At 53.1% G+C, this 15110-nt stretch overlaps 1 protein-coding gene across 1 annotated transcript; it reads right to left on the bottom strand.

The window, feature by feature from the left end:
• Positions 1–1339: 1339 nt before the first annotated feature.
• LOC132583065 (protein fantom-like) lies at positions 1340–14806 on the bottom strand. The gene is made up of 4 exons (XM_060254731.1): positions 14779–14806; positions 13360–13498; positions 9628–9935; positions 1340–1462 (listed from the first exon to the last, which is right to left on the bottom strand). Exons 1-4 carry the CDS (start codon positions 14804–14806, stop codon positions 1359–1361), a joined length of 579 nt encoding a protein of 192 aa, XP_060110714.1. The 3' UTR covers positions 1340–1358.
• Between the last annotated feature and the right edge of the window lie 304 nt (positions 14807–15110).

Below are 15110 nucleotides of genomic sequence, written 5' to 3' on the forward strand. Positions count from 1 at the left end.
TCACGACCCAGTCTGCTTCTTCTCCCTCCCTCTTGCTCCTTCCACAGTTTGCTTTGCCTGGATTTCTCAACTGCACGGAAGCTACAGAGGAAAGCCTCTATTTTTCTCCACTGGCCGAGGCTCCTTCCTTGGGGAGGAAGGAGGGGGAAGGAGAGCTTTCTTTGATACTGAACACAATATTGCAAGAGTGCTAAAACTTTGAGCATGTTTTGTTTTAGGGCGTTTTTTTTTAAAGTCTTTGTGTTTGTCTGTGTCCTCTATTAAGCTTATATCTCTGCTACCTGGCATTACATTTTACGACACACATGGCCCAGCCCGACAAGGTTTCATTTATGTCAGATCCAGCCCTTATAACAAATGAGTTTGACACCCCAGATTTGATACGTCATGTTAATACTTACACTTTCATTTCATTTCATTTATATCCCACCCTACCCCACCGAGGCGGGCTCAGGGCGGCTCACAACATAATAATTCTAACAATAAGGTTTAAAAATTAAAATACAATAATAATTTACATAATTAAAACAACCAATATAACAATGTATCAATCAATGTCAGTATGCTATCTTATTGTCTTCCTTCAGAATATTTCAATGCCGGTCAGTTATAAGCCAACCGGAAGAGGACTGTCTTACAGGCCCTGCGGAACTGTCCAAAGTCCCGCAGGGCCCTGACCTCTTCCGGTAGCTGGTTCTACCAGCAAGGGGCTGTGATTGAGAAGGCCCTGTCCCTAGTTGACTTCAGCCGGGCCTCCTTCGGCCCGGGGATTACAAGCAGATTTCGAGTGCCGGATCACAGCACTCTCTGGGGAGCATATGGGAAGAGACGGTCCCTAAGACGGTCCCTTTGCTTCAGTTCAGAGTTGGTTGGTTGGTTTGCATTTCTGATGGGCTTGCTCTAACCTGGATGGCCCAGACTAGCCCGATCTCATCAGATCCCAGAAGCTAAGCAGGGTCTGCCTGGGCTAGAATTTTGACGGGTGGTCTTCAAGCAATACCAGGGGTGCAATGCAGAGGCAGGCAATGGCAAACCACCTCGGAAATATCTCTTGCCTTAAAAACAAGTCCTGCTCGCCACATAGTGGTGGATGACGCTAAAAGAGCTAGCGCCTTCGGCTGCCGGACGATCTTAGGCTTTCTTGTCTATACTACACACAATGTCATACAGTGAGTATTCATTCTAACCCTTTGTCATTGTTTATTGACTGTCCCATTCTGTTGATCATGTTAACTCACTTTGTGTAATCTGCCCTGAGTCCTAGTTAAAAAGATGGACTATATATAATATAAGGGAATATATAAATAAATTTGTGCATCCCCCCCCCCCCCCTCGACTGCGGGGTGGACTGACAAGACTCACAGTCTTTCTGTCTCTGCTCCGGATGATTCCGCTATACGATCCCCATATCTGGGAGGGGCTGTGTGGGTCGACCGAACTTCTGGTCCTTGCACCCGCATTCCTGACGAACAGCAACAACGACAAGGGATGAAAAGCTGGATGCCATTAAACCCTTCCCCCACAACCTATCTTGCCTTGACATCCCAGCTGGTGTTCCTTCCTTTTGTTTTACGAGTAAGCTCTTTTGACCCCATGTCTCTTTTTGAGCAGGAATGCAGTCCTAGCTGGCTTGGCATCAGGGGGTGTGGCTTAATATGCAAATGAGCTCCTGCTGGGCTCTTTCTACAAAGAAACTCCCTGTGTGAAACAATGGTGATGTCAGGGCATGCAGTCTAATTAGGGTTTCCAGCGGGGAACTTTCGTGCACATGCGATGCAGTGATGTCACCTGGAAGTGATGTCATCACGCTGGTGACATCGCTCACGAGCTGCTCTAGGCTTTTCCGGGAAAACTCTATGGTTTTCCTGGATGCTCTAGCGATTTTGGAGGGAAAAACTCTATGGTACCTATTGTACCATAGAGTTTTCCCTCCCAAATGGCTAGAGCATCTGGGAAAACCATAGAGTTTTCCTGGAAACGCTTAGAGTGCCCGCCGTGCAACAGCAATGGTGCAATGATGTAACGTCCGGATGATGTTATCATGCCAGTGACATCGGGGGAGGTTCCCCCCACCTGGACTGGGGGCTTGGCAGTCCTAAGCCTAATATGCAAATGAGCTCCTGCTGGGCTTTCTCTACCCAAAAAGCCTTGCTTAAGCCTAAGATGACTGGTACAGGAGAAAAAAACCCCAGAATGAAATGCATAACAAAACCAAATATTACAATATTCGTACACAATTGGTAGAGAAAGCATTTTTAAAAAATTCTAAACCCAAGTTGGTAGCACCTTAGAGACATCACTATCGTCCCAAATCTCTTATCATTACTGGATTGGCATCTGTCAACAGAAAAGAGATCATCCAGGATTCCACAGAAAGCTGGTTTATGATCAAGATAGGCCTGATCCGAAGATCTTGGAGGTACAGTCCATTGCTCACTAAATAACATGGGATGATCTATAGCAGGGATGTCAAACATGCGGCCAGGGGGCCAAATCAGGCCCCCGAAGGGCTCCTATCAGGCCCGCAAGGAAGTCTGCTTCCTTTCCCCTCTCTTGTGCTTCCTTCAGTTATCAGAGACTGTTAAATAAAATACTGCAAGAGCGCTAACCTTTTAAGCATGTTTGATTTAAAGGGTTTTTTTTTTTAAAAAAATCTTTAATTGTGCTCATCTGCGTCCTTTATAAAGTTTATGTCTCCACTACCTGCCATTACATTTTATGACACCCACGGCCCGGCCTGACACGGTCTCATAGATTACCACACCAGCAAACTTCTCTCCGTACTGAAAATGTAAAGCAACTAAAGCCAATATATATATATATATATCAATACTCTGTAATCAATATCAAATCCAAATAGGGTGGCCAGACCGTCCCGGTCTCCCGGGACTTTCCCGGTTCTGGCCCCCAATTCCCGGCTCCCGGGCTGGGTATACCGGGACCATTAAGAGGTCCCGGTTTAGCCAGCCAGAGAGCCGGGGGCCGCGCGCCCGGGCGGGGAAGGCGGCGAGTGAGGGAGGGAGCGACCCTGCGCGTGCGCAGATCGCTCTGCGCACGCGCAGGGACGCTCCCTCCCTCCCTCGCCGCTTTCCCCGCCCGCGCACGGGGCCCGGCGGTGGCGGCGGAGGCCCGGGAGGGCGTCGGAAAGGCCCGCGGGGGTCGCTGGAGGCCCTCCAGCGACCCCCGCGGGCCTTCCCGAGGCTTCCCGGGCCTCGCAACCCCCACCCCCCGTCCTTCCCCGCCCGGGAGGGCGTCGGAAAGGCCCGCGGGGGTCGCTGGAGGCCCTCCAGCGACCCCCGCGGGCCTTCCCGAGGCTTCCCGGGCCTCGCAACCCCCACCCCCCCCGTCCTTCCCCGCCCGGGAGGGCGTCGGAAAGGCCCGCGGGGGTCGCTGGAGGCCCTCCAGCGACCCCCGCGGGCCTTCCCGAGGCTTCCCGAGCCTCGCAACCCCCACTCCCCGTCCTTCCCCGCCCGGGAGGGCGTCGGAAAGGCCCGCGGGGGTCGCTGGAGGCCCTCCAGCGACCCCCGCGGGCCTTCCCGAGGCTTCCCGGGCCTCGCAACCCCCACCCCCGTCCTTCCCCGCCCGGGAGGGCGTCGGAAAGGCCCGCGGGGGTCGCTGGAGGCCCTCCAGCGACCCCCGCGGGCCTTCCCGAGGCTTCCCGGGCCTCGCAACCCCCACCCCCCCTCCTTCCCCGCCCGGGAGGGCGTCGGAAAGGCCCGCGGGGGTCGCTGGAGGCCCTCCAGCGACCCCCGCGGGCCATTCCGAGGCTTCCCGGGCCTCGGAACGCCCACCCCCCGTCCTTCCCCGCCCGGGAGGGCGTCGGAAAGGCCCGCGGGGGTCGCTGGAGGCCCTCCAGCAACCCCCGCGGGCCTTCCCGAGGCTTCCCGGGCCTCGCAACCCCCACCCTTCGTCCTTCCCCGCCCGGGAGGGCGTCGGAAAGGCCCGCGGGGGTCGCTGGAGGCCCTCCAGCGACCCCCGCGGGCCTTCCCGAGGCTTCCCGGGCCTCGCAACCCCCACCCCCCCGTCCTTCCCCGCCCAGGAGCGCGTCGGAAAGGCCCGCGGGGGTCGCTGGAGGCCCTCCAGCGACCCCCGCGGGCCTTCCCGAGGCTTCCCGGGCCTCGCAACCCCCACCCCCCGTCCTTCCCCGCCCGGGAGGGCGTCGGAAAGGCCCGCGGGGGTCGCTGGAGGCCCTCCAGCGACCCCCGCGGGCCTTCCCGAGGCTTCCCGGGCCTCGCAACCCCCACCCCCCCGTCCTTCCCCGCCCGGGAGGGCGTCGGAAAGGCCCGCGGGGGTCGCTGGAGGCCCTCCAGCGACCCCCGCGGGCCTTTCCGAGGCTTCCCGTGCCTCGGAACGCCCACCCCCCGTCCTTCCCCGCCCGGGAGGGCGTCGGAAAGGCCCGCGGGGGTCGCTGGAGGCCCTCCCGCGGGCCTTCCCGAGGCTTCCCGGGCCTCGCAACCCCCACCCCCCGTCCTTCCCCGCCCGGGAGGGCGTCGGAAAGGCCCGCGGGGGTCGCTGGAGGCCCTCCAGCGACCCCCGCGGGCCTTCCCGGGCCTCGCAACCCCCACCCCCCCGTTCTTCCCCGCCCGGGAGGGCGTCGGAAAGGCCCGCGGGGGTCGCTGGAGGCCCTCCAGCGACCCCCGCGGGCCTTTCCGAGGCTTCCCGGGCCTCGGAACGCCCACCCCCCGTCCTTCCCCGCCCGGGAGGGCGTCGGAAAGGCCCGCGGGGGTCGCTGGAGGCCCTCCAGCGACCCCCGCGGGCCTTCCCGAGGCTTCCCGGGCCTCGCAACCCCCACCCCCCGTCCTTCCCCGCCCGGGAGGGCGTCGGAAAGGCCCGCGGGGGTCGCTGGAGGCCCTCCAGCGACCCCCGCGGGCCTTCCCGGGCCTCGCAACCCCCACCCCCCCCGTCCTTCCCCGCCCGGGAGGGCGTCGGAAAGGCCCGCGGGGGTCGCTGGAGGCCCTCCAGCGACCCCCGCGGGCCTTTCCGAGGCTTCCCGGGCCTCGGAACGCCCACCCCCCGTCCTTCCCCGCCCGGGAGGGCGTCGGAAAGGCCCGCGGGGGTCGCTGGAGGCCCTCCAGCGACCCCCGCGGGCCTTCCCGAGGCTTCCCGGGCCTCGCAACCCCCACCCCCCGTCCTTCCCCGCCCGGGAGGGCGTCGGAAAGGCCCGCGGGGGTCGCTGGAGGCCCTCCAGCGACCACCGCGGGCCTTTCCGACGCCCTCCCGGGCCTCTAGCATCCCCCCCCCGTTCTCCTCCGCCCGGGGGGGGCGTCGGAAAGGCCTCTCCGCCGCCGCCGCCGCTGCCGGACTCGCCGCCGCCGCCGGACTAGCCGCAGGTAAGGGGGCCGGGGGGGGGCTGGCGGGAGGGGGTGGCCTTCCTTCCTTCCCTCCCTCCTTTCTTCCTTCCTTCCTTCCTTCCTTCCTTCCTTCCTTCCTTCCTTCCTTCCTTCCTTCCTTCCTTCCTTCCTTCCCTCCCTCCTTTCTTCCTTTCTTCCTTCCCTCCTTCCTTTCTTCCTTTCTTCCTTCCTTCCTTCCTTCCCTCCTTCCTTCCTTCCTTTCTTCCTTCCTTCCTTCCTTCCTTCCTTCCTTCCTTCCTTCCTTCCTTCCTTCCTTCCTTCCTTCCTTCCTTCCTTCCTTCCTTCCTTCCTTCCTTCCTTCCTTCCCTCCCTCCCTCCCTCCCTCCTTATGTTCTTATGTGACGCAGAGTGTTGGACTGGAGGGGCCACTGGCCTGATCCAACAGGGCTTCTCTTATGTTCTTATGTGACCCAGAGTGTTGGACTGGATGGGCCACTGGCCTGATCCAACAGGGCTTCTCTTATGTTCTTATGTGACGCAGAGTGTTGGACTGGATGGGCCACTGGCCTGATCCAACAGGGCTTCTCTTATGTTCTTATGTGACCCAGAGTGTTGGACTGGATGGGCCACTGGCCTGATCCAACAGGGCTTCTCTTATGTTCTTATGTGACCCAGAGTGTTGGACTGGATGGGCCACTGGCCTGATCCAATATGGCTTCTCTTATGTTCTTATGTGACGCAGAGTGTTGGACTGGAGGGGCCACTGGCCTGATCCAACAGGGCTTCTCTTATGTTCTTATGTGACGCAGAGTGTTGGACTGGATGGGCCACTGGCCTGATCCAACAGGGCTTCTCTTATGTTCTTATGTGACGCAGAGTGTTGGACTGGATGGGCCACTGGCCTGATCCAACAGGGCTTCTCTTATGTTGTTATGTGACGCAGAGTGTTGGACTGGATGGGCCACTGGCCTGATCCAACAGGGCTTCTCTTTTGTGACAATACTGACTTTGCTGGACCCAAGCACTGATTCAGTGTAAGGGAGCTTTGTGTTTGTGACTGGAGTAGACAATACTGACTTTGGTGGACCCAAGCACTGATTCAGTGTAAGGGAGCTTTGTGTTTGTGTCTTCTAGTGCAATTTTGTTCTCAGATCCTGTATTTACTTCATCAGTATATGGGATAAGGCACTTTCTCAACTGTGCTGCATAATGCAGCCTATTTATTTTGTCCTGTTGGCTCTATCTGCGCCACCTTCATCACTTTCGGGGTGTGGCTCCCCCAGTGGAGTGGTCTCCCGACTCCCTCCGCTGGCTGTTTCTGATAGCCCTGCGCCCCCTCTTTCATTTGATATGTGTCCCGTGCGGGTGCCACCCTCCCGCCGGGAGATGCCGCAAAATGAGCCCCCTTGAGGCTTATGGCGGCAGGGCTCAGGGGAAGCGAGCTAGACTGCTGTTCTTTTGAGGGGTTATAGAGTGTTTCGAGCCCGTCCCTGTGGCATCGGTCCCATCATTGTGGGGCCCAGGGGGCCGGCGCAGCGGCACGCTGAAGCAGCCTGTCGGTCACTTCCAGGTTCCTGTCCTGCATCTCGACCGGTGTTATTAGTGACAGGCTGCTTCGGCGTGCCGCTGCGCCGGCCCCCTGGGTCCCACAACGATGGGACCGATGCCACAGGGACGGGCTCGAAACACTCTATAACCCCTCAAAAGAACAGCAGTCTAGCTCGCTTCCCCCGAGCCCTGCCGCCATAAGCCTCAAGGGGGCTCATTTTGCGGCATCTCCCGGCGGGAGGGTGGCACCCGCACGGGACACATATCAAATGAAAGAGGGGGCGCAGGGCTATCAGAAACAGTCGGCGGAGGGAGTCGGGAGACCACCCCACTGGGGGATCCACACCCCGAAAGTGATGAAGGTGGCGCAGATAGAGCCAACAGAGCCAACAGGACAAAATAAATAGGCTGCATTATGCAGCACAGTTGAGAAAGTGCCTTATCCCATATACTGATGAAGTATATACAGGATTTGAGAACAAAATTGTTTCCGGCGGTGATATTTGGGGGATTTTTGGGGACGTCACAGGAAGTGCTGTGAAGTCACTTCCTGTTTCCGGCAGTGGCATTTGGGGGAAATGATGTCATTTGGGGGAAATGATGTCACAGGAAGTGATGTCACTTCCCGTTTCCGGCAGGTGACGCGGGGGGAAATGATGTCACCGGAAGTGACGTCACTTCCTGTTTCCGGCGGCGCGCGGAAACAGATGACAGCCAGTTGCTCGGGGGCTGATAGGAGCCTTTCAAGGGCCTGATTAGGCCCCCAGGCCGCATGTTTGACACCCCTGCTTTAAACGATTGAGACACAGGATTCTAATTTGGTCTAAGATGGACAGAGATGCAGGAAACATGACCTGCCCACCTGGGGCCAAGATGGAGAAGTGTGGCATAGGGTGGAGAAAAGGTGTCAGGCTGGAGGGAAGGAAAATCCCCTGAGAGTAGCAATCTACACATCAAAAGAGTAGCATCTACATATCAAAGGGGTAGCATCAAAGGGATCTACACATCAAAGGGATAGTATCAGAGCAGTAGAAGGAAAGGATGATTATGGTCCTGAACCCACTTCTCTCTCTCTGACTCCCTGTAGTCTCCTTCGGAAGTCTGAGGCTAAGAGACAGTGCAAGGTCCTTCACTTTGGAGATCAATTCTAATTCCGGACAAGCGTCAAGACTCACTGGGAGGTTGCAAGCCAAAGGAGATCCATGGAACAGGTTAGCAACCAGAAGGATCAAAATCCATGGAATAGTAGCTGACCAAAATTTATAACAAAACAAAACGAAAATTACTAGCAACGTTTACATAAGACTTATATGATGTGAACAATAAAGTCTAGACTCTTTATGAACTGAGGTATGATTTATATGAAGCGAACAACAAGTTTATCGTTCACTTCATGTAAATCTTATGTAAATTCTGCTACTAATTTTGTTACAAATTTTGGTTAAGAAGAAGAAGAAGATATTGGATTTATATCCCGCCCTCCACTTCAAAGAGTCTCAGAGCGGCTCACAATCTCCTTTCCCTTCCTCCCCCACAACAGACACCCTGTGAGGTAGATGAAGATATTGGATTTATATCCCGCCCTCCACTCCAAAGAGTCTCAGAGCGGCTCACAATCTCCTTTCCCTTCCTCCCCCACAACAGACACCCTGTGAGGTAGATGAAGATATTGGATTTATATCCCGCCCTCCACTCCAAAGAGTCTCAGAGCGGCTCACAATCTCCTTTACCTTCCTCCCCCACAACAGACACCCTGTGAGGTAGATGAAGATATTGGATTTATATCCTGCCCTCCACTCTGAAGAGTCTCAGAGTGGCTCACAATCTCCTTTACCTTCCTCCCCCACAACAGACTCCCTGTGTGGTAGATGAAGATATTGGATTTATATCCCGCCCTCCACTCCAAAGAGTCTCAGAGCGGCTCACAATCTCCTTTCCCTTCCTCCCCCACAACAGACACCCTGTGAGGTAGATGAAGATATTGGATTTATATCCCGCCCTCCACTCTGAAGACTCTCAGAGCGGCTCACAATCTCCTTTCCCTTGCTCCCCCACAACAGACACCCTGTGAGGTAGATGAAGATATTGGATTTATATCCCGCCCTCCACTCCAAAGAGTCTCAGAGCGGCTCACAATCTCCTTTCCCTTCCTCCCCCACAACAGACACCCTGTGAGGTAGATGAAGATATTGGATTTATATCCCGCCCTCCACTCCAAAGAGTCTCAGAGCGGCTCACAATCTCCTTTCCCTTCCTCCCCCACAACAGACACCCTGTGAGGTAGATGAAGATATTGGATTTATATCCTGCCCTCCACTCTGAAGGGTCTCAGAGTGGCTCACAATCTCCTTTACCTTCCTCCCCCACAACAGACTCCCCGTGTGGTAGATGAAGATATTGGATTTATATCCCGCCCTCCACTCCAAAGAGTCTCAGAGCGGCTCACAATCTCCTTTCCCTTCCTCCCCCACAACAGACACCCTGTGAGGTGGGTGGGGCTGGAGAGGGCTCTCACAGCACCTGCCATTTCAAGGACAACCTCTGCCAGAGCTATGGCTGACCCAAGGCCATGCCAGCAGGTGCAAGTGGAGGAGTGGGGAATCAAACCCGGTTCTCCCAGATAGGAGTCCGCATACTTAACCACTACACCAAACTGGCTCTCCATAGTGATTATTCCATCGTTTTTGATCCTACTGGTTGCTCGCCTGGAGGCTGGCCACCCTAAGCGGGAACCCTTCTCAGCCCAGAACATTCCTACCAACAGGTGGCATCCTCAGATCCTTCTCACCTTTGCGGAGTCTCTCCGGCACTCGCCCGGCCGTTGTGTGCATTCGCCTGAGTCCTGTGTCGACCCTAGGAGAAACGTAGCCGTAGGGGCAGTGGCGGCCGCAGCCCTGAAGTTGCAATTGCTGTTTGTAGAAGTGCAGGCGGTTCCTCAGCCCTTCGTTGCGCCTCTCGAGCTCTCGGACTCGCTCCTGTGTGTCCTCCAAGTCCTCCTCCAGGTCCAGGTTCCGGCTAGAGCTCCGGATCCAAGTCCCAGGTCTCCCACCAGCTCGTGCTCTCTCGTGGTTGAGTCTTGACAGTTTGGTGCCCAGCCTGGGGTGGGGTGAGGAGCAAGAAATTTGAGATAAGAGTCTGCTTTCTTGGGAAGAAGCAGGACTGCTTGAGTCACCTTGACTCAGTCTCAGCTTGACTGTCTGAAGAGCCATGTTGGAATCAGAGCAGCTTTCTATCTAGTCCAGCGTCCCGTCCCACACAGTAGAATAATAGAATCACAGAGTTGGAATAGACCTCCAGAGTCATCTAGTCCAACCCCCTGCACAATGCAGGAAACTCACAAATACTTCCCCCTAAATTCACAGGATCCACATTGCTGTCAGATGGCCATCTAGCCTCTGTTTAAAATCCTTCAAGGAAGGAGAGCCCACCACCTCTTGAGGAAGACTGTTCCACTGACGATCCATTCTAACAGTCAGGAAGTTCTTCCTAATTTTGAGACAGAAACTCTTCTGATTTAATGTCAACCCATTGGTTCTGGGGCCACAGAAAACAATTCCACCCCATCCTCTAGGTGACAGCCCTTCAAGTACTTGGAGATGGTGATCCTATCACCTCTCAGCTGCCTCCTCTCCAGGCTAAACATGCCCATCTCCTTCAACCTTTCTTCACAGGACTTGGTCTCCAGACCCCTCACCATCTTCGTCGCCCTCCTCTGGACCCATTCCAGCTTGTCTATATCCTTCTTAAAATGTGGTGCCCAAACTGAACACATTACTCTAAGTGAGGTCTTACCAGAGCAAAGTGATACCAGTCAGTTCCTCTGGAGGTCCAACAATAGGTCATAGAAGCCAAGGCTTCTTGTAAGAATATCAGAATAGCCCTACTGGATCAGACTAGTGGTCCATCTAATCCATCATCCTGTCCCACACAGCAGCCAACCAGTTCCTCTGGAGGGCCAATAACAGGACATAGAGGCTAAGGCCTCCCCCTGATATTGCCTCCTGGCTCTGGGATTCAGAGGCTTCGTGAGTCTGAATGTGGACGTTCCCCTCAAATCTGCTTTGGGAGTTTGCATCAAGTTCTGGACAGCCTTGCATAAGAAGATTCAGAAGAGAGATGGCAATGGGTCTCAAAGACAGGAGACCCATCGTATACACAGAAAGAACCAGGTATGATCAAACTGAGAAGATATGTCTCTATCATTCCCATATTTTTGTGGGCAGGTCATTTTCTGTCATGCTGTCTTTTCTGTAGTCGCTGGGTTATGTGTGCTTTTTCTAATAATACAATACCTTTTGCGAATGGCTTTTTTTTTTTTTTTGGAAGAAAAAGCCCAGCGGGATCTCCCCCATGCCTTCCCCAGCATGCCAGCTGGAGCGCTAGTGAGCCCAGGTGGAGCTCTGCTCCTGTGTGTTCCTGCCCCAAAAAAGCCCTGCCTTTGTGATTTAAAAAATTAGTTTCCCCTGCTCTTTTTGTCTTCTAATACTGCAGTGCAGTTCTTGACTTCTGACACTAGGTGTCACTGCAGCGCTCTTGGATTCAGCATACCAGAAAAGAAAAAGGCAGGAAGGCTGGGAATAGAGTCAGGTGAGTAGCCAAGTTGGTATAAAGCAGGGTGGACAAACTTTGGCTCGGGACCCACATGTGGCTCTTTCACACGTATTGTGTGGCTCTTGAAGCCCCTGCTTCTCTGTTGGTTGGCTTAGAGAAGGCATCTGTCACTTTAAATCACTCCTCCAAGCCAAACCAGCCAGGGACTTGGAGAATGTATTTAAAGTTAAAGTTGCTCTCTTTCCACTTCTCCCTCCCTCCAATCTATTACTTTCTTTCCACTTTTCCTTCCTTTCTTGCGGCTCTCAAATGTCTGACGTTCGCATCTTGTGGCTCTCAAACATCTGATGCTTATTCTATGTGACTCTTACGTTAGGCAAGTTTGGCCACCCTGGGACTAAAGCAATAGAATAAATCCAGTGGCACCTTTAAAAGCAACAAAGTTTATTTCTTGGTTTAAGCTTTCATGTGCATGCACATTGATGAAGTGTTCATATGCATGGAAATTAAACTTTGTTGGTCTTAAAGGTGCCGGGGGGGGGGGGCGGGGGGGAGATATTATCAGCACCTAGAGGAAGAATGCAGAGTGAATTCTAACTTAACTGAGACTTTTAAATAGAAACATCAGCTCCTTTTGTTCTGAGGTTGGGGAAAGTCCAGTCAAGTCACAGCTAATTTTTAGCGACCTCATAGAGTTTTCAAGACGAGAATAACAGAGGGAGTTTACTACTGCCCGCCTTTGCATAGCAACCCTGGACTTTCTTGGTGGTTTCCCATCTAAATACTGACCAAGGCCAACACTGCTTAACTTCCCAGATCTTATTAGACAGGGGTAGCCTATTCGGCTCAGGATCCTTCAGTCTTTACTACAATACAATATCTAGTTTCATAGATCAGGACTGAATATATTATACATCAGGGATGGCCAAACTGTGGCTTGGGAGCCCCATGTGGCTCTTTCACATATATTGTGTGGCTTTCAAAGCCCCTGACGTCCCTGTAGCCGGCTTGGAGGAGGCCTTTGTCTCTTTAAATCACTTCTCCAAGCCAAGCCAGCTGGTGACTTGGAGAATGCATTTAAAGTTGAAGTTGATTTCTTTCCACTTCTCCGTCCATCCTCCTCCCCCCCCATCTATTTTCCTTCCTTCCTTCCTTCCTTCCTTCCTTCCTTCCTTCCTTCCTTCCTTCCTTCCTTCCTTCCTTCCTTCCTTCCATCTTGTGACTCTCAAACGTCTGATGTTTATTCTATGTGGCTCTTACGTTAAGCGAGTTTGGCCACCACTTTTATACACCATTCAGTAAGCGGTAGCAAGCTGATAGTGGTCTTGAGCTATTATGTGACAAAGGATTCCTGCAAACTATGGGGGAGTCAGGGGCAAGTTCTTGTTATTTAGCATAAGAGATATCTGTTCTGCACGTGTTCAGAGGCATCCTTGTTTACTGCTCTTTCACAGATTCCAACACTGAACGTCAAACTAGTTCTAGGGCTTTGCCCTGGATAAATGCTTTCAAACATTCATTTCCATCCGTTGGAAGAATGAACATAGTTCTCTGAACAGACACCTAATCATTTCATGAGCAAAGGACAGCACAAAATAACAAACTCGGACAAAGAGCAGCGTGCCAAATTTGGGCTCAAGTTAAACCCTACCCATATCTCCAGGACTTCAGTTAAAATGCAAAATGGATTTCAGAGACCTGGCCCCAGGGCCGCAGCCAGGATTTTACAAGTCCGGAGGGCTTTCTGAAAAGTCAGGGGGCACCCTCTCCCATCCACTGTGGGGCTTGCTGCGTCTCAGAAGTCCTGGAGATATGGGTAGGGTTTAACTTGCGCCCAAATGTGGCACGCTGCTCTTTGTCCGAGTTTGTTATTTTGCGCTGTCCTTTGCCCTGATGAAGGAGAGATGCTGACCAGGATGAAAGAAAACTGGGATGTAAGAAAAACAAAAAGCCTTGCCAGCCTGCATACCTCTTGATCCTGTCCTCCTGCTTCTGGGCAAACTCCTTGAGCAGTAGGTTTTCATCATGAAGTCGCAGAAACCCGTCTTCCAGTTCTATCCGGCCCACCCGGCTTACCTGACGCCGCGTCCTTGCTAGAGGCACTGACTCTGGGGAGAAGGAAGGAGTGTTATGCCGCAGAGGGCCTCTGGAATCCTCAGTGGGAACTGCGACTTTGGAAGGTGCTTGGGACTTTCAGCAGCTGCGGTTGTAGACTTGCAGAGGGCTAAGCTATGGCTCTGTAGTTTAAGTCTGGAGATACTGCTCTCCTCCCTGTGGGAGATCTATTGTATTTGCAGTGGAACAGTCTGCTCACCCCCCACCCCCACCCCCAATATCTGTGTGATTCAGTTTGGTCCTACTGGGTGGAGTTCTTGTTTCAGTTTCCAGTTTTGCATGTTAGCTGTGGTTGTTGGCTTTGGGGAGTAGTCTCCTTGCAACCCCCCCCCCCCCCCAAAAAAAAAACCCCACCCAAAATGTTTACGTTTTGTATTGTTTTTATCGGTGTATTTTATATACGGTTAGCTGTGCCAAGTCCGGTTTGTGGGGGGTGGGGAGAGGGAAAAGGAGATAGATAGATAGATAGATAGATAGATAGATAGATAGATAGATAGATAGATAGATAGATAGATAGATAGATAGATAGATAGACAGACAGACAGACAGACAGACAGACAGACAGACGGACGACAAGTAGATGGATGGATAATGATATAGAGAGAGAGATGGCTGGATGGATGGACGGACGGATGGATGACAAGTAGATGGATGGATAATGACAGACAGACAGATAGATGATAGATAGATGATAGATAGATAGACAGACAGATAGACAGACAGACAGACGGACGGACGGCAAGTAGATGGATGGATAATGATAGAGAGAGAGAGATGGCTGGATGGATGGACGGTGGATGACAAGTAGATGGATGGATAACGACAGACAGACAGACAGATAGACAGACAGACGGACGGAGACAGACGGACGGACGGACGGACGACAAGTAGATGGATGGATAATGATAGAGAGAGAGAGATGGCTGGATGGATGGACGGATGGATGACAAGTAGATGGATGGATAATGACAGACAGACAGATAGATGATAGATAGATAGATAGATAGATAGATAGATAGATAGATAGATAGATAGATAGATAGATAGGATAGATAGATAGATAGATAGATAGATGATGGAAGAAAGGAGATAGATTTGGTTTGAATCCTGTCATAAATCCACCTCCTTTCCTCCCTTACATACAACATTTACCACTCAAGAGAAGTTGTGACAGAATTCATACCAATTCTAAGTCTCAGCTCCTTCTCTCTCCTCCGCCCATTATGTAGTCTTCCCCATAAAGAAAAAATCCCCAGTGAGAGCTCCCCTTTACGTATCTGAGGAACTGAGCTGTGCCTCATGAAAGCTTGTATTGAAACTAGTCTTTGAGATGCCACTGGACTTTTTAAATTTTATTTTGTAATAAGAGATTAACATGGCTATCCCGTTGTAATCACTGCTGGCTAACAGGTGTCCCTCTAAAAACTGCCTCTTCCCTGTTAATCTCTATTGGGGACCCCAGGCTTTCTATAATAGAGTGGGTTCAATGCAAAGTCCTCGCTTGAGTCCTCACACACAACACTTTCTGAGCCTGCAGAGACCTCTTTGGAATTCTGACACAGAGTGTGTGTGTGTGGGGGGCGGGGTACAATCACAAAATGGCTG

Source organism: Heteronotia binoei, chromosome 15, assembly GCF_032191835.1.
Source record: "Heteronotia binoei isolate CCM8104 ecotype False Entrance Well chromosome 15, APGP_CSIRO_Hbin_v1, whole genome shotgun sequence".
NCBI classification, from domain to species: domain Eukaryota; kingdom Metazoa; phylum Chordata; class Lepidosauria; order Squamata; family Gekkonidae; genus Heteronotia; species Heteronotia binoei.

Excerpts from the sequence above, each read along its gene's own strand:
- LOC132583065 (XM_060254731.1), bottom strand. The coding sequence starts at position 14,806 with ATGAGGCACAGCTCAGTTCCTCAGATAC. Across the intron at positions 13,499-14,778 it reads CAGCTCAGTTCCTCAGATAC|AGTCAGTGCCTCTAGCAAGG; the intron begins GTAAAGGGGAGC and ends CCTTCTCCCCAG. Across the intron at positions 9,936-13,359 it reads CAGGAGGACAGGATCAAGAG|GCTGGGCACCAAACTGTCAA; the intron begins GTATGCAGGCTG and ends ACCCCACCCCAG.